Source organism: Acomys russatus, chromosome 21, assembly GCF_903995435.1.
Source record: "Acomys russatus chromosome 21, mAcoRus1.1, whole genome shotgun sequence".
NCBI lineage: Eukaryota > Metazoa > Chordata > Mammalia > Rodentia > Muridae > Acomys > Acomys russatus.
This window is the reverse complement of record NC_067157.1, coordinates 45,696,971-45,716,217: the sequence shown is the minus strand read 5'-3', so window position 1 is coordinate 45,716,217 and position 19,247 is coordinate 45,696,971. Positions and strand designations below refer to the sequence as shown.

General features: G+C 44.9%; 1 protein-coding gene across 1 annotated transcript in view; it reads right to left on the bottom strand.

Annotated features, from left to right (window-relative positions):
* The window catches only part of Mthfd1l (methylenetetrahydrofolate dehydrogenase (NADP+ dependent) 1 like), a 184,621-nt gene that overhangs the window by 100,751 nt on the left and 64,623 nt on the right, over positions 1–19,247 (bottom strand). The window contains exons 14-19 of the mRNA XM_051164179.1: positions 18,173–18,280; positions 17,157–17,231; positions 14,658–14,760; positions 7,131–7,207; positions 1,385–1,525; positions 926–994 (exon numbers count right to left, since the gene is read on the bottom strand). Of these exons, the coding sequence (XP_051020136.1) occupies positions 926–994; positions 1,385–1,525; positions 7,131–7,207; positions 14,658–14,760; positions 17,157–17,231; positions 18,173–18,280 (573 nt within the window). The remainder of the gene's footprint in view (positions 1–925; positions 995–1,384; positions 1,526–7,130; positions 7,208–14,657; positions 14,761–17,156; positions 17,232–18,172; positions 18,281–19,247) is intronic.

Below are 19,247 nucleotides of genomic sequence, written 5' to 3'. Positions count from 1 at the left end.
ATATAAATATATCTATATATAATATGTTGATTAAAACACTTTAAAGCAACTAAACCAAGACAAAATTTCAGTGTTTGTATACAAGATTAAAAAAAAAACAGTGTCAACAGAAAAGTGAGCTGAATATATATTCTTAAGAAAACACTTCTTAGGATTTACCATATATTACTTGGGAAAAAAACCTAATTTATTAATTACAAAAGAATTTATAATTATCATGCTAGATTAAGGTTTCTCTTAATGTTAAAATATACATCACATGAACACAGCGGTACCGCCCATAGATGCATTAGGAAGCTATTTACTTTCTATGTTCCTATCATAAGTCAATTGAACCAAAGCCAAGAAGAATTGATAAGTTCACTTTTAACTTTTTATTAATTTAATTTTCAGAAGACCAAGAAGCTACTCTGACACTCTGCCAGACTCACACTGGCTGGGGATGTTCATATTGTCTGGTAATCTATGGTCAGTCAGTCTAACGAAGGCAAAAACTATGTTAGAAACAATCACACACACACACACACACACACACAGACACACATACACACACACACATAAATCAGGGCTGGGCAGATGCCTCAGTCAGCAAAGTCCCTGTCATGAAGGATCTGAGTTTGAAACCCCCGATCTCAACTCTATTTAAAAAAAAACATGGCATGCTGGCACACTTGTAATCCCAGTGCCAGAGAGGCAGAGACTGGCAAAGCCCTAGAGCTGACTGGCTAGTCAGTCTAGCCTTATTAGCCAGTTCCAGGCCAGTAAAAGACTCTGTCTCAAAAACTAAGGTTGAAATCACCTGAGGGATAATAGCAGAGGTTGACCTCTGACCTCTAACCTCTGACCTCCACCCAACATGCACACATACATATACATACAGAAAAGTCAATAAAAACTGTAAATAAGTAAAAGGGAAACTACTTACTTCCAGGGTCTGCATCAGATTTGGTTTGATGGCGTCTTTCATCAGAACTGTCAATGCGCCTGTCACGCCCTACAGAGGAGACAAACACATATAAGTCAGCAGGGTAACTCCTAGGGTCATGGCTGGTTTGTCCTCTTTGTCCCCTCTCCTGCTTCTAGGTGGGCATCCCCAAGCTGACCATGCTCCTGGGATTGTTATATCTGCCTGTGTCTTCCCCACCCCAGGCTGCAAAGGCAAAGCAGGAATGGAGACAGGCAAAAATGGCGCAATGTCTCTGGAGTCTATTTCATATGTTCTTCTATTAATACAAATGAAGGCATTAAGCAGCAGCGAGGCTTGTGAGGTAGGCTACGGGGTGCGCGGGACTTCTCAGAATCCCCACTCTAAGCCAGTGTAAGTAGGAGCGCTTCATTCTCCTGATGGACAGCAAGCGCCCCAGGGCCTCCCAGCAATCCTCACCAAGTCCTCCGCTGTCACGGGCTGCCCATCTTTGTCACTGGCCACCACCATTCTTCCTAGCCGCTCCTTCATGTCGGCGAGGCTGTCAGTCAAGGCCAGCACCGCCATGATCTCGCTGGCCACCGCGATGTCAAACTGTGCCTGAGATAGCAAAGCAGGACAGGCACTTTCACAAGGAGCCAGGTTTCATTAGTTACCACTAGGGGCTATCCCCAACCTCTCACCCCCACCCCGTGGGCAGGCTCTGCCAGAGCACACTGCCTCTCTAGAACGCCTATATTGTCTGTACTTTGCCGTGTAGCAGTCACCCTGGGTGAGGCCTGCGAAAGGTGCTGCTCACTGTACCATACAGCTTGCCACTGCAGTCTGTTTCAGGCTAACAATTAAGTTCTAATGTAGGGCAGGGGTGCAGCTCAGTGGTAGAGTCCTTGCTTAGTACATATGAAGGCCTGGGTTTGGTCCCCTCCCATCCCCTAAAGGATTAGTGTCATTATCTGTCTTCTGAGCATCATTATCACTAGAACATCTGGCCACAAAGGCAGGGACCACATAGGAAGATGCCTTCTGGATGGAGGCCCAGTGGGCACAATAGCCTGTAATACCCGGGGCGGGGGGTGGGGGGTGGGGGGTGAGGAGGGTTAGCGCATGCTGAATGAGCTAGTCAGTGATCTATAGGCTACTTTAGTCATAGCAACCCATCTCTGAGGGAGGTCACTTTACACTCCTCTCTACCTTGCTGATCTTTCTCTCCTTCTTGTTGAGGTAGGAATTAAGTCTAATCTCATCTCTCCTGGACACACAGGCTGTGTAGATAAGCAAAAAGCAGTGGACAAAGAGCATCTTGTGGGCTTCTTGTGCATGAGGTCCATTCCTCAGGGTTCAATCTCAGCCCAGGTTAGGCCCAGCAGCTAGAGAACGGCAGGGGACCATTCTGTGTCTGCTCCATGAGGCTGTGGCTCCATCCTATCTTTTTGTTTGTTTTTGTTTTTTGTTTTTCAAGACATGGCTTCTCTGTTTAGCCTTGGCTGTTCTGGACTCACTTTTGTAGACCAGGCTGACCTCAAACTCAGAAATCCATCTGCCTCTGCCTCCCGAGCATGCTGGGATTAAAGGCATGTGCCACCATGCCCAGCTCTCCATCCTATCTTAAGGCTCCCAGCAATGAAAGCCAGAGAGCATTGACTTTCTTCAAAAAGTTCCCAGGACTGTCTCCTCCTTTCTCTTGGCTCTAATAGCAGGTTGTACAGAGTCCGGTAGGAATGGAGAGCGGGCAAGGACTGCGCTCTTCCTTCTGTCTGCTATCCAGCCACCAGGGAAGCATCTGCGTGAAGCCACTTTGTTAAGCTCCACCTTAATTCTCAGGATCCCAGGGGGCGTGTGAGTCAGACAGGTTCGAGCTCTCTCTCTCTCTCTCTCTCTCTCTCTCTCTCTCTCTCTCTCTCTCTCTCACACACACACACACACAAACACACACACACAATGGCTCTGCCCTGGTGACATTACCGTATCAAACATTTTATTACTATTTCCATCACTGACAGATGAGGAAATGAAGGAAGGAGCTTGCTGGCTCCTTCCTGGTTGAGATTGTATTAGATATTGATTTGCTGAAAAATATTGCCTGAAAGTTAACTATGGCTATTATTCAGTGATTATATTTTCAGTATGGCTCATTCTAAGATTAAGCAATTTTTCACTGCACGAAATCTAGGTTCCTGTAATGGGTATTGCATTGTAAATAGTGTGTGTATAAAAATGACCAAAATGTTACTATTTTCTGTGAGTAACCTGAGCCGGAAATACTCTTGCAATATGAACTATGTGGTAAGCAACTTGCAGAATTTATAATGTGTATACAAGCACTTCACTTGCAATAGTTCTACTTCTAAAACTATAAGCTGGCATCATGGTGGATCTAATTCCAGCACTTGGGAGGCTGAGGCAAGAGGATCATGAATTTGGGGGCCATCGTGAGCTACCTAGTGAGTTCCAGATTAGCCTTCACTAAATAGTAAGCACACACACACACACACACACACACACACACACACACACACACACACACACACCCCACATCCCTTTAATACTTAAAAAATGCCAAAAGCAATACAAAATATAAGCAATCTGCCCAGTAATTTAAGCTGGTAGTATATATGCCAGGCTGTCTTCAAACCTACAGGGATCCTCCCGCCTCTGCCTCCCAAGTGCTAGGATCCCAGGCGTGCGCCATGCCACACTACTGTCTTACTCTGTAGCGCTGTAGATACCATTTCACAGTGGAATTTTCATGTCTGTCAACTGTCATTTGCTCTACTTATTTGTTCAGCAATCTATTGACACCAACTATTTACTGTGACAAATGTTGGCTCTAACTATAGAGTACAGGGGTAAGTAAAGAAGGGGAAACTGATCTGGGCTGTGGTGGCGTACGCTTGTAATCCCAGCACTCAGGGGAGCAGAGGCAGGCAGATGTTGTGAGTTCAAGGCCAGCCTGGGCTACAAAGCGAATCCAGGACAGTCAAGGCTACACAGAGAAACCCTGTCTTGGAAAAAAAAAAAAGAAAGAAGGTGAAACTGCTTTCAGGAGGGGATGAGAAGTGGTACCATAGGAAGGGACGCAGGTGCAGGATTCAGGCAGCAAAGAGAGGTGAGTTTGGGGACAAGCCGTATCTGAATATTAACTGTCTTTGTCAGACACCATGACCTCTGTCATATGTCCCGGGTGACCACCAGTCTTAATGTTTCTGTATGAGTCACTGTTTTATATTGAAGAACTTGATTTTTAAGCATATCTAATGAGCTGCTGTTTCCTTCGGTCTCTGCACTATGTCAGCAACAGCCCCTCTCCTCTAGAGTGACTGTTAATGGCTGCAGCGTTCCAGGAGGATTATCCCCCCCTGCCCCCCCCCCCCCCGTTTTCTTAAGTTCTCATTCACTCTAATGTATTCCAAGTTAGTGCTGTTTGTTTTTCTCTTTCCACTGAAGAGTCCATGTCATTCTCCTGCAGAACTTGGAATGAATTTCCCCAAGGCCACCTGGCGTTTGGTGTTGTTGATGAGAATTTTTCTTCTTCTGTGAGTAATCGGGGCCTTTTCTCTGTGGCAGCACTTAATAATTTCTTCTTTATTCCTTCATGTTCTGAAACTTCAGACTGATGTTTCTGGGCAGAAGCCTTTTCTTTTTTTCTAGCCCGCCCCGCTCTTCAGTTCCGTCATTTGCCTTTTAAAATGAAAATGTTGTTTTTCTCAGACTGAGAAATTCCTTGCCTATCGGTTTTTTGAATAGACTGTTTTGAGGTACAGTGCTCTGCAGACTCCTACTGAAAGCTGAGTTTCCTTGCCTGTCTCTGTGTGTGTGAGAACAGTCACACTGACTGTAGAGCAGTTCCTGCAGGGTTTTGTGCCCCTGCTTTGCCATGGCTGGGGTTACAGGTGCATGCTACCACACCTGACTTTCCTTATGGGGTTGCTGGAAATCTGAAGCAAGGTTCAAATCCCCCCAGGGCATTTGGTCTTTTTGGAAATAGGGTCTCTCTAGGTAGCCAAAGCTGGCCTCAAACCTGCAATTCTCCTGTCTCAGCCTCCCTGGAGCTGGCATTTTAGTCATGTGCCATCATGCCCTGCTAGAACCTTTATAATTGGGGGTGATAGTATTTGGGGGATCAAACCTAGGGCCTTCAGGATTTTCGGATATGCTTTCTGTTTCTTAGACTTTTGGACCTTTTGGTTGTTGTTTTTGTTTGCTTGTTTTACTCTGGGAACCAATTCTAGATAGTTCCCCGGCTAGGAGTCCCTCTCTAGTGTACTGAAGCTGACATCACAGCTGTTGATACGCATGGTATTACTTTTATGATCTTAACACAGTTCTTGAAGTATCCGTCAACTCTCACTGGGCACTACGGCTCCTTTATCCACACGGAAAGTCCACACTCTGCTCAGACTCTGCCATGGGTCTTCTATTTCGTTTCCTTGGGTAGGTAAGTTCCTCCTCCCAGGACGTGGTCAGTTTTCATGTTACATATTTCTTTCCATATGAGCTGACTGCTGGCTTGAGGTCACCTCTCATATATCTGAGGACACAATGACAGACAAGTCTAGCTTGTGTGCCCATATCCCCAAGGTGGGGTGAACTGCTGTTGGTTCCTTCAGTGGAGCCATTTCTGGTCCCATCCCTACCCTTTAGATGCTTAACATACAAATATCAAAAGACTGTGTTCTCTTCAAAACAGGGTCACTATGTGCTGGTTTTCTTTAAATGAGACACTTTACCTGCCAGGCAAGGGGCATGGCAGATTCCCACAATCTGTTTGGAATGGTTCCCTGTGGGTTGGGCAGTGACCCTGTCCCTACCCTTGAGATCCCACTCAGGTGCCCAGGCTGAGTTACACATGTGTATAGGCCATGGCCAGGTGTGGCCAGTTTGCAGGGGTTGTCCTCAACCACTGACCCCGAACGGTGGCTGGTTTCTCCTGAACTGATAGCTAGGACTCACCTATGATTTTAGAGGTCCTTTCTCTATATTCTAGGTTGTCCTCTCCATTAATCAAATTCCCACCCCCCCCTCCACCCACACCCAAACTTTTCAGGAATGATTGTGGCTTTCTAGCATGGATAATACTGGTTATATGAAATCTGTTTGTGTGTTGAAAATTCCAGAGTTTGGGGCAACAAGGGTGGTATATGGGCTTAGTCAAGCTTCTTGATCCAAGCCCCACATTTAGTTCTCTCTCTCTCTCTCTCCCTCCCTCTCTCTCTCTCTCTCTCTCTCTCTCTCTCTCTCTCTTTCTCTCCTTCTCTTTCTTTCTCTCATGAATGTAGACGTATGTGTACGGGTGTGTGAGTTCAACAAAGAATGCCCTCCTTGATCATGCTTCATCTTATACAGTGAGGCAGGGTCTCTCTCTCTTGAACCCAGAGCTTATCAATTATAGCTAACTGGCCCTGAGTATCTCATCTTCATTACCTGAGAGCTTGGGCTACAAGTGGGCCACCATGCCCAGGCAACATAAATAGGGGCATGGGCACCTGAATTCTGGTCTTCATGCTTCTGCAGCAAGTGTTTTACCCATTGAACACCCCACTTTTGAATTCAAAATATATAAAAAGTCCCTAAAAATCTATTTGGTTTGAGAAATGGCTATTACCATAAAAGTTACTTTTTTTCCACTAATAAAAATTTAATGTAAGGCCCGTAAATTAAAAACTTTCCAAGGAAAGAGTTTACTATTAAAAAAAAAAAATCAGAGGGCTGTTGTGTCTGGCTAAAATATTATGGAATGAATTTATATTTCCTAAGTGCTGCTATCCCACATTAGAGACCCATTAAATGGAAGGTAGCATTCATAATTACCCTCCCCCCATTGTCTGCTTTTGAGTAATAAGCTATTATCCTTTGAAGAACTCTGCATGCTATTAAACCTAATAAGTGGGTGCTTGTCTTTTGGTTTATGAAACTTTTACTTTCCCATCATCATACAGTTGTTGTATTATGGGACTTTGCCCAGCGAGTCTACCCAGAAACAGAGCCATAAACACACGGCCGAGGACACTGGGGCCTTCCTGCCTCCCGATGCTGTCACTCCCAGATCAACCGTGGTACTCTCCAGCCTTGCATAAGAAGAGCAACTAGACACCAACCCCGAGAGAGTGGGAGGGCCACCAGCACTGGGTCAGGGACCAGAAGCAAAAGCAGAGACTGTGGAAACCAAGGTAAGGTAAGACAGTTCCGGGAAGATGGCGCCACCTACCTGCCGGGAATAGCCTTTCTCAGTGCTTCCCTGGCCGATAGTTATTTTTCTCAGAAATCGGTCATTGGTGTCCAACACTGAAAGAGAACAGGTAAGTTAGTCAATCAACAAATATAGGAGATGCTGGGAGATGCTGAAGAAGGAGCAGAAAGCAAGAGCCAAGGTCTGGCTTCACTTGAAGAATCAAATAAGCAAGAAAAAAAGAACAGATGCTAGTGGTAAGTGTCTTAATGACAGTGTGCCAGGAAATGGTGGGCCAGGGTGAGATGCTTTTGGTTAGGCAGCAAGGACAAGTAGAGTTCTGAAAGTGTATTATACACTGACACCAAAGTCACAGGGAGGAGTCAGTTCAGTTTCTCACACATACAAAAGCCAAATGGCCCAGTAATTCTACTATGTGTTATCCAAAAAAATCCTGAACAGATGTGCATGCTCTCATACTCATAGCAGCTCTATTCACAATGGCTGGAAAGTAGACACAAAGTTTCCACCAGCAGATGAATGGACTGACTCACAATGTAACACTACACAGCCAAATGCTGTATGGCTCTCCCTTCCGGATGGATCTAAAGTAGACAAATCCACAGACACAGAAAACAGAGCAGCTGTGGCCAGCAGCAGAGGGATGTTACTGTTTCATGGGTCTAGGGCAGTGTTTCTCAACCTGTGGGTCTCCACCCCTTAGGGGTCCTATATTAGGTATCCACATTACGATTTGTAACAGTAGCCAAGTTGCAGCTATGAAGTAGCAACAAAAGTAATTTTATGGTTGGGGGTCACAGCAACACGAGGAACTGTATTAAAGGGTTCCAACATTAGGAAGGTTGGGGATCTACTGCTGAGAGCTTCTATAGGAGATCATGAGCTTTGGGTACAGGCAATGTTGACTGAGCAGTCTTAGTGAATGTAGTTAGTGCTATCTGTTGTACAGTAGTGCGTGGTTAACATGGTAGCTCTTGGGTCATGCACAGTCTATCCCAATAAAGAAAAGCCAAAGGAAAGACAGCAATGTAGGAGGAGACTGACTGTGATTAGATCAGATGCAACTCTTTTTTTTCTTTTTGGTTTTTTCAAGACAAGATTTCTCTGTAGCCTTTCTTGTCCTGGAAAAACTTTGTAGACTGGGCTGGTCTAGAACTTACAGAGATCCACCTGCCTCTGCCTCCCAAGTACTGGGATTAAAGGCATGTACCACCATGCCCGGCTGGGTGCAACTCTTCATTGTGTGAATTGCATTGGTTTAGACTTTGTCTGTAAAAACTATTTGGCTTAGAAAAACCGAATTTATAATGCCAAGAAACAAAGGCAGAAGAATAGACACTTCGCTCATCTTTGTGACTTAAACACAGCAGTGCTGTCCCCAGTGACAACTGAGGTCCAAGCTACTAAATGTTGCTGCCATATATGTCACCAGTGAAAACAGAAACAGAGATTATATACTTGGAGACCTGGAGCCTGCATCCCCCGCCTCTCCTCCTCCCCCCACTGCATGTTCCCCGCCCCTCTCTCTCTTTCACTCACTCATAGTCAAGTACATCTAAACTTCTACTTAAAACATTTTTAAAAAACATTTATTATGTATATAGTGCTCTGCCTGCACGAACAGCTGCACACCAGAAGAGGGCACCAGGTCTCACAATGGGATGGTTGTGAGCCACCATGTGGTTGCTGGGAATTGAACTCAGGACCACTGAAGAGCAGACTGTGCTCTTAACCACTGAGCCATCTCTCTAGCCTTAAAAAAAAATTTCTTAAGTTTACTTAACTTCATGTGCATTGGTGCTTCACCTGCGTGTGTATCTGTATGAGGGTGTTGGATCCACAAGAACTAGAGTTACAAACAGCTGTGATCTGCATGTCAGTGCTGAGAATTAAAACTGGGTCCTCTGAAAGAGCAACCAGTGCTCCTAACTGCTGCGCCATCACTCCAGCCCCCCTACTGTTATTTTTAAAGACAGAAACAGAATACCTGCAAGGTTAAAGGGCTGCATCAAAACTGTCACTGGCTACTACTTTCACTCCTGAGATGCTAGGCACACAGTAACATGAAACAAAACCATCTCCTTTTTTGCTATGTAGTACTCTTGCCTGGAGACTGGCATCCCCTCACGATCACATCTATTTTAAGTCAATAGGAGACCACTCAAATTTTAGTTCCACAAAGGGAAGATAAGAAAAAAAAAGTTAGATCAAACTATAGCATCACTCAAAGGCCACTGTGCCTTTCACAGTGCCTCAGTAGAGCATTGTGACCTACCAGGATTCTTCCACATGGGGAAGGAGCTGTATGAATCCAGCACCAATGACATACGACAAGAGCCGTGCAAATTCAATCCCAACCCACAAGACACAGCTGTGGCTGAAGCCCTTAGAAAGCAGCAGGAGCACACAGCTGGCATCTAGAGACAGAGCTAAAGGTGGCATAACGCTACATGCTAATTCCTTCCTTCCGGGAGCAGGTTCTGAGGGCTTTTTCTGTATTCAGTCCTGTGCAGGCTGGGAAGGGTCATGGAGGTACACAGGCACCAGTGCCTGACTCCTGGAACTTCCTTGGATGAGATGCAGAGAGCAACAGAACACCAGCATGAACGGAAGGCTGTGGGGCTCAGGGGCAGGGTGTGTGTGTGTGGATGGGAGTTGGTGTGCGGGGTGGGGTTGTGCTGGTGTGTGTGTGCGCGTGTGTGGGTGGGTGTGTGAGGGTGGGGTGTGTGGGTGTGTGTGGGTGTGTGTGGAGTGTGTGCATGGAGTTGTGGGGTGTGTGTGTGTGTGGATGGGGTGGGTGGGCTGGTTGACTTTTAACTTGTTCTACTCAATCTCTTTAGTGCTATAATGTTGGCAATGGCTGGAGGAACACCCAGAGAGGTCAGTACAATGCTATTGTGTACTGTGTAAAAATTCAAATGCTGATTTCTGGGCCCCCATATCCGGTTGCAATCCTTGTTGTGAGGATTTCCTGTCTCAGTGTTGTGTAAATATTAATCCCAATTGTTCTCTGATATGCCAATAAAGAAGCTTAACAGCCAATGGCTGAGCAGGGGCGAGAGAGGAAGTGAGGATTCAGCCAGGAGGAGAGGTCAAAGAGAAATCAGGAGAGAGCAACTGGAGCAGAGAAAGCCATAAAATACAAGCATTTCAGGGATTTCAGCTGCGAGGTACACAGATTAGCTTAGAGGGTTAAAATAGATTAATACGCTCATTTTTGTGCCATAAAGCTTGTTAATAAATAAATATAAAAGTCCAGTCTCAATTATTTGGGTGCTATCTGCGTTAAGAGAAAAACCCAAACTGTAAGACAATTTTAAAATAACCATTAGCACAGAGCCTTCCTGATCCTACAAGTATCCAGTGCCAGCCAAGATCTGGGTGGCAGGTCCAGGCCCTACCCCAGAGCAGGCCCATTATTTGGTTTCTGCAGAAGACGCGGCATCCTTATCCCTTCGTGCCACTGTGCTAGTGTAGGGACGCAGAGACATGATACCGAGGGACTGACAGCGGGCAGGGCATGTGGGCTCAGCCTGTGACGGGAGATGGACATGTGTGGGAGAAGGCAGGTCTGTGAGTTCCTGGGGAGTTGGGCTCGCTAAGGGGCAGGGGCTTTGGGGTACCCAATGTTGCAAAGCCTATTTCCTGGCCCCTAGAGGATAATATGTGCCCGGAGACCAGTCTTTCCCTCCTGCGCCTGTGACATGTTCCTGGATTAGTCCAGTACTTTAAGCTCTAGTCTCATTATCCAGGTTATACTTGTTCTCAGTCAAAGCCAGGAAACTGTACTTATAAACGTCTTTGGTTCGGGGCTGGAGAGATGGCTCAAAGGTTAAGGGCACTGACTGCTCCTCCAGAGGTCCTGAGTTCAAGTCCCAACAACCACATGGTGGCTCATAACCATCTGTAATGTGATCTGACGCCTTCTTCTGGCCTGCAGGTGTACATGCAGGCAGAGCACTGTATACATAATAATAAAATAAATCTTTTTTTTAAATGTATTTGGTTCATCTACGAAAAGTCCTCATTCTCATACTAACTCCCTAATCGGAACCAAACTACTTATCACATTTCAGCCTGAATTCCTGTGGCCCAGGTGGCTTGTCCTCAGCAATAAGATTTGCCTCTCCTTAGCATCCCAAACAGTAATACAAGTCCGTATTTTTTCTGGGATAGCTTTTGAAGTTGTCACTTCCATTAAAATTGATTTGTAACCACAGAGCATTCCAATCCTTCCTGTGTTCTCTAAGAGAATCCAATGGCATGCTGGTCCTCACTGAGGAGGTGACATTCCATGATTCCTGAGGTTGGGGCCCAAGTTCGGATGTGCGAGGATGCCAGTTGGTCTGAAAGTTTCTCTTTCACTTCCAACAGTTGAAAGTACACTAATTTCCACAGCCTAATTATTTTCTTACCAAAAAGGACCCGTAAAAGAATTTACGGAGTAACATGAGCTCAGAGCTGTCTTTGAAAAGTTGACTACACGTTTTGCAAATAATGGCATTTTAATAATGGATCTTTCTAGTTTAAAAAATATATTTGAAAATGCCCCCAGCAAAATGCTGGAAATATTCATGTTGTTTGTTGATCTATTTTAGACTTGTGGCATGTACAAGTCATGGCTCACCCCCAGAGGAACATTCTAGAGTCATTTAAAATGACCACTCTGGGTGCTGGGGATGCAGCTGGAAGGTGAAGTATATGCTCTGTATGCGAAAGGCTGTAGTTTAACCTCTAGCACCATGAAAAATAACAAGTTAAGTGAAAAATCCATCCTAAGAAAGAACCAACAAAGTAGACCATGCTTAGGAGGTGACTGAGTCAGGCAGGAAGCAAAATCCACACACACACACACATATGGTAAGAGAGCTGTACAGAAACCTCAGGCGCACCAAAACTGTGATTAGCATGGCCAGCTTTGTGAAATATTGCTTAATATTTTTGACACACTTTGACAAAATCTTTACAATAGTATTATTTGTTTTAAAATAAAAAAGTGCATCCTTGTGAGAGTGCTCAAGGAGATTTTAAACTTAATCTTAGAAGCCAAAGACCACAGAGAAATGCCATAACCCAGGTGTTAGCCTCCGAGCGTCGCTAGGGAGGCACGTCTGAGTTTGCGTGCGTTCACATTTCAGCTGAGCCTCCCCGGAGGGAGGCTGGTGTTACTCCAGGTTCAGCAGCCAAAAATCCAAAAGACTTTGGGTGTTAATATAATGCCGTTAGTGAAAAATCCCGCAGCCTGAAACAGCTCCACATACAAAATTATTTAAAATAATCTGTAAAATATCCTTCAGGCTATGCATGGGTGATGTGAATACAACAGATGAGCTTTGATTAGACTTGGTTGTCATTATTGTGCTAGCTGCCCAAAGTCACCAACCCTCTGAAGTTTGAGGCACTGCTGGCCTCAGTTGGTAAGGATAAGGGCTACTCTATACAGATGAGGAAACTGAGGAAGTGGTTTCCCTAAAGTTGCCTGGCCATTGTCTCTTGGCTGCAAGGCCTGCTGGGAGACACTCAGTTCTTACTGGCGTGGCTCAATGGGCTACTGGGAAAACAGTTCAGGAAGAGTGGGAGGCTGGCTGAACCTGGGAGGAAGACTAGCCTAGAAAGGAGATAGATAGGCCAGGTTTGGCCATGGTGAAGAAAAGGCTGGCAAGAGGATGAAGCAGGCCCACTGGTGGAGAGAAGACAGAAGCTAGGTGCCAGTAGTGCTAACAGTCTAAAGATGATTTGACAGCCAAGGATGGGTGCTCCTGCGCCTGCTGACTGAGGAAGGAACAGGCCGGTATCTCTGCATCAGGAACCTACTGAACTAAGCAATGGAAATGCAAACAGGAGAATGTGCTAGAAGGTAACTGATAGCTCAGGCATTGGTTAAGTATACTCTGAAAGAGGAGAGAAGTGGGAGAATGGTGGACAGGTCAGCCACAGTCAGTACAGGAATATATGCCACGCCCATCATTTCTGTGTCCCGTACAGCTCATCAGGTGTGACTGCCACATCTCTGTATAGTACAGACATCATCAACTCCATGAGCATATTTAAGGCTCCAGAACCCAGAGAAGTCCCCTTGTTTAAGACCATATAGCCAAGCAGGGTGGTGGCCACTCTCCAGGCCGAATTCCATGGTCAGTCCTTTGCTTACTGTTCTACCGAAGCGACTGACTGACAGCGAGGAAAAGGAAGTGATGTCGTGGCTGAGAGAGAGTCAGGGAGTCTGGAGGGAGAACGAGGCACTCGGCATTGTGTGACTGCCAGAGTGACACGCACCTAGGACCCAGCTGGAAACACTCGCCAGATGTGGGGGAAAAGTCTGCACTGTAAATGAAAGCTAGAGAGATGTTCAGAGAAAGACAGCCAGGCATGGTGGCACACACTAACATTCTTAGGGGGGTGGGCGAGCAGAGGCAGAGGACTGAGGCAAACTCAGGCCAGCCTGGTCTACATAGCGAGTTCTAAGCCAGTCAGAGCTACATCTTGACAATTTGTCTCAAAAACAAAAGGGACTAGGGAGATGGCTCAGCTGATAACGTGTGCCATGCAACATGAGGACCAGTTTGGTTCCCAGCACTCAAATAAGAACCAGCAATGCCCCTGCCCCAGGGAAGCAGCAGGCAAAGGGGGAGCCTTTGTGCTGGCTTCCTGGCCAGCCAGTCTAAGTACAGGTTCAGAAAGACATGTGATACCAACCGCTGGCCTCCATGTGCACACGTGTACTAATGCTCACACACACATCCGCACGCAAAATAAATAAATAAATAAATAAATAAATAAAATAAAAAAGAGGGACTAAGAGGTGGCTCAGCAGTTAAGAGCACTTACTGCTCTTTCAGAGGACCCAGGTTCAGGTCTCAGCACCCACATGGTAGCTCACAACCACCTTTAAATCCAGTTCCAGGAGATCTGACATCTTCCTCTGCTGTTCATGGGCACTGTACATATATGGCATATACACATACATGTAAGCAAAATATAAGACAAAAAAAAAAAAAAAAAAAAGAATGTAGGCTTTAGCCCCAATTCTTTCCTTTTTTCCCCTCCCAATTGAGATCCTGAATGTGACAAGTAAATAAGGAATAATATAAAATATATTTCTCTTTTCTTTTTTAAAAAGAGAGGAACAAAGTAGGCATGAAAAAGAGACATTGCCTTAAAAACATTCTTTAAATGGAAAGAAGAAGAGAAAATTTTCCTTACACATTTGGAGAAGGTTGTGTTGCTTGTGGTGTTGAGCCCTGCACGTGCCAGACGAGCCCCCCCCCCCCCCCCCGCCCCGAGCTCCCACCACAGCCCATCCCCAGCCATTTGGAAAAGAAGGGAGTGAATGGGTTTTAGCCCAGAGACAGGTGGTGGGGAAGAGCAGCAATGGAAACCCATGGTGAGATTACGAAGCCGGGATGGGCAGCCGTAAGACTGTAGTTTTTACAGATTGCATTTATGAATGTCAGGTTGAGTGTGAATGAAGTGAACTTAGGAGCTAGGGTTCAAACACATTCTCCAGTCTGGCCCTGCATGCTGTCTGGTTTCTCCAGCACCTACCTCTTTGCCATGTGATGGTGGAGGGGTCGATGTTGAGGCGGGCAAACTTCCTCACTTCCTCCTCTGTCAGTGTACTTGGATCGGTCTTATTTATCCCCAGTTTCTAATTGTTGAGGAGAAATGCCATAAGAACAAGAAAGCCAAACAAGACCCAAACAGAATTATCCCGTGTGGTGTGTTATCCCATAATTAGTAAAGTCCTTGGGAAAACAAAAAACAAAAAACAAAACAAAACAAAACAAAAACACAAAAACACAAAGCCCGGAGTGAACTGTGGGTTAGGTGAAATCATATTAGCAACGTCTTCTACAAGTGGAGGACAGTCAGGGGACCTGTGAATACCTTAAAATGATGATCTGAAAATGGGGCCAAGTCAGCAGCAGCACACAGTGAACACAGCAGCCTGCTGCTGCCTGTGTGGCTGGTGCTGATGGTGGCCCTGCACACTGAGCTCAGCAGGTGTGTGACCTGTTGTCACAATTGATGGTTCACTTGATTTGTCTTTTCACATGCACACATCAAGTAAAGTGTGTGCCTAAGTTTCAAAGGAGTGCATTTCTATAGACTTAAAAAAATGAATTGAACATTTTATGTTGGGTATAGTGGTACACTCATGCAATCCCAGCACTTGGGAGGCAGAGGTGGGCAGATCAGGAGTTTGAGGCTGAGCTTCGTGAAACCTCATGTCAAAAAATAAACAAATAAAGCCAAAACAACACAAAGCTTTAATGGATTTAATTTGGTAAAGACAATATCCAACAAAACTGTTTCAAAAATAATTCTAATGCCAGCCAGGTGGTGGTGGCACACACCTTTAGTCCCAGCATTCATCACGGTTGACAGAGGCAGGCACATTTCTGAGTGTGAGGAAAGCCTGGTCTATAAAGCTACCCAGAGCTACACAGAGAAACTTTGTCTCAAAAAACAAAACAAAAAACAAACAAATAAAATTATTGGTTATAAATTGTACTGTAAAGGTGATTTTTTTCTTCTTTTTTCTCTACACACAGGAAAACATTTGTCTTCAGAAGGAAGAGGCTACATAAAAACTTGATGTGTCAGTTAACTAGGGCGCTATAGGTAAGCAAAGCAGCTCTCCCACCTCATGTGTGAGGAAACGGAGCCCGAAAAAAAGTAGATTCTTAGTAGTGGGGTGCATGGTGGCACACTCCTTTAATCCCAGCACTTGGGAGGCAGAGGCAGTCAAAGTGCTGTGAGTTTGAGGCCAGCATGGTCTACAAAGTGAGTCCAGGACAGCCAAGGCTATACAGAGAAACCCTGTCTCAAAAAACCAAAACCAAAACCAAACCAAACCACCACTACCACCGACAAAAGTAGATTCTTTAAGCCATGGAGATAGCTCAATGGACTTCTTTTTTTTTTTTTTTTTAATTTAATTTAATTTAATTTTTTGAGGTTTCTTTTTTTTTATTAATTTATTCAGATTACATCTCAATTGTTATCTCATCATTTGTATCCTCCCATTCCTCCCACTTTCACCCTATTCCCCTCCCCTAGGTCTATGATTGAGGGGGACCTCCTCCCCCACTATATGGTCATAGGCTATCAATTCTCATCTTAGTAGCCTGCTTATTCTTTCTTTGAGTGCCACCAGGCCTCCTCACCAAGGGGAGGTGGTCAAATACCTGGAAACAGCCTAAATGCCCCTCAGTCGAAGAACGGATGAAGAAACTGTGGTACATTTACACTGTGGAATACTACTCTGCTATTAAAAACAAGGAAATCCCAAAATTTTTGGACAAATAGAGGAACTAGAAATGATCATACTGAGTGAGTTAACCCAGAAGCAGAGAACTGACTTCTGTAAGCTGTCCTCTGACCTCGACACATATATACAAAATAAGTAAAACAAAATACAATTTTTAACCATATGACCTTTTAAAAAAAGTGAGTTATCATTTCCATAGCTCTTTGATATAGGGATTTATCTACAGATTTCACTCTGTATGATATTCCGAGCTAATATTAGTTAGAGCAGTGGTTCTTAACTGGTGGGTCCTGAGCCCTTTGGTGGGTGTCACATATCAGATATTTATATTATGATTCATAACAGTAGCAAAATTACAGTTATGAAGTAGCAACAAAATAATTTTATGGTTGGGGAGGGGTCTCCACAACATAAGGAGCTGCATTAAAGGGTCCCAGCATTAGGAAGGCTGAGACCGCTGATTAGTTTAATAACCAAAGGAGAATATGAAAACCCAAATCAAGTCAAGTTTCTAGAATATTGTTTTTGTTTTTGTTTTTGTTTTAAGACAATGGTTCTCTGTGTAGCATTTGGCTGTTCTGGACTCATTCTGTAGACCAGGTTACCGTCGAACTCACAGAGATCTGCCTGCTTTTGCTTCCCCAAGTGCTGGGATTACAGGGGTGTGCCACCACGCCCAGTTGAATATTCTTTTCTGAAAAATATAGAACAACCTGGCCCCCAACAACCAAACCAAATCAAACCAAACCCTCTATTAACTGGAAACTCACCCTCAGGCGAGAAAGTTGAATTTCTGAAAATTCTCTGACGCCATTCACTGAGGGAACCAGGCGATTGTAGAGAGCCTAAGAAGAAATAACCCCCACGGTTAGCTTCAGGTGCAGCCACGAGCTTCAATAACTCACAAACAGACAAAGGTCATGGCATTTGTAACCAAATAGGCTCTATTAATATTTGAGGGATGATAAAAAACAATCTAGACTTAAAGTCTGTCATTTTAATAAAGCCTAGTAAGGTGGACATGATGCACATTACAAAGAATTTGCATAAATATACCTGGTCTATACCCTTACAACTTATCAAATAGTTACGTGAATTTTGTCTGAAAGATACGCTAGATTATAATTGAAAAAGTCAGCATGGCAAATCATTGCAAGAAGTAACTCTCTCAACTATGCCTGTGAGGAATTAAGACCCGGAACTCCGTCACTTTCAGGTGTGAGTTGGTTCTTGGAACTTCACGCACGTGAAGCTAGAAAGGGCCTCTGAGTTCTTTCACGGTCCATGACTGTTGCGTGGCAATTTCGGTCTTACAAATGGCTGGCCGTGGCTGTAGCGCAATATTACAGCTCTTGTACAACACGCACAAAGCCTGTACTGGAAGGCCCCACCCCTGGGAGTGGGGGGTAAACACCAAACCAAACAAACACCACTCAAGTTCAATCCCCTTTCGGATGGACCGATGTATCTATGACCATCGTGAAAACAAATGATGTACTAATTATCTTTGAAACTGAAAATAAGTCGTCTCCATATTTGCCCTAGTCAGCAAGCACACCACAGTTCTCCCAACTGCCCTGCAGTGATTATCAACCAACGTGAGAATCAGATTATAATGAAGACTAAAGTGAGAATTTGACTAAAGGGAAGCTCTCCTCCCCTGGAAGTGAGGTGACGGGTTAAATTCACCAAATTTTGAATACGACGGCCTCTAAAAGTCTTTCACAAAGTCACCCAGGATGCAGGATTGAAAAGCCCCAAGATGGCTAACCAGGAGCCCTCTTACCTTGTCTGTTTGCGTGCTCTCGTGCAAGATCCTGGTGTCGATGGCTGCGGCCAGCAAGTTATTGGCGGCAGTGATGGCGTGGATGTCTCCAGTCAGGTGAAGGTTGAACTAGAAAGAAACGCCACATCTTTCCGTTTGTATCGGACGGCCTGGACAGTTTTCAAGGATACCGCCTGTATCCACAGAACAGTATGCTAATTATCTGTCTTTATCCTGAGACAAGACACCTTGGATCAGAAAACCAAGGTCAAGGCCTTCCAACTGACATAAAGAACTCATGAGGAGTCTGTGATTCTTCTATCCTCAGATCAAAGACAACACATTCTGATGGGCCTGACAGTTTCTAAAATGAACTCATTCAAGTTTTACTTATTATCATGTGTGTATATGGTGGGGAGAGGGGTGAGAGCACATCACAGCATGCATGTGGAGGTCAGAGGACGACCTTGTGGGATTGGCTTCCTCCTTTCACCTTTATTTGGGTTCTTGGCTTGTGTGTTTAGCTGCCGAGCCAGTTTACTGGCTGCTACACCCCTTCAAGGTGTCACATCGTTAACTACTAAATGTGAGGTCTGAAGAGCCCCAAAAATCTGCGACATTTTGAGTAGCAGCGTGAAGGCACAAGTGGAAAATTCCATCCTACATTTTGTTTTTATGATTGAAATCATTAATACTACACAAGACCCAGGGTGACCCTGTCACTCTCTTGTCAAGACTCTTCAGTGGCTGAGTATGACACCTTAAGTCAAACCTCATCTCTTGGCTGTGAATGGAAAGCTGGGCTTCTGCTTGCTCCTCTGACTTAGCTTGCCGGGTCTGCCTGCCCTAGCCCTGCATTCTGGTCATGTTTAGTGACACTACATGGCCCCTGACCAGGCAGAGCTGTTTTTTTTTTTTTTTTAACCTCAGGGCAGAGAGCAGGGTGAGGGAAACAAGTCTTGGCAAGGCATGGGAGGGAAGAGAGAAAAAGGAAGAGTTCTTGGAGAAATAAGAGTGAACACCATTGACTCTTTTTGCCCAGTTTCCCTGAGATGGTTTTTCTTTTGGCCTCACTTGAAAGAATGAATGGTCCACC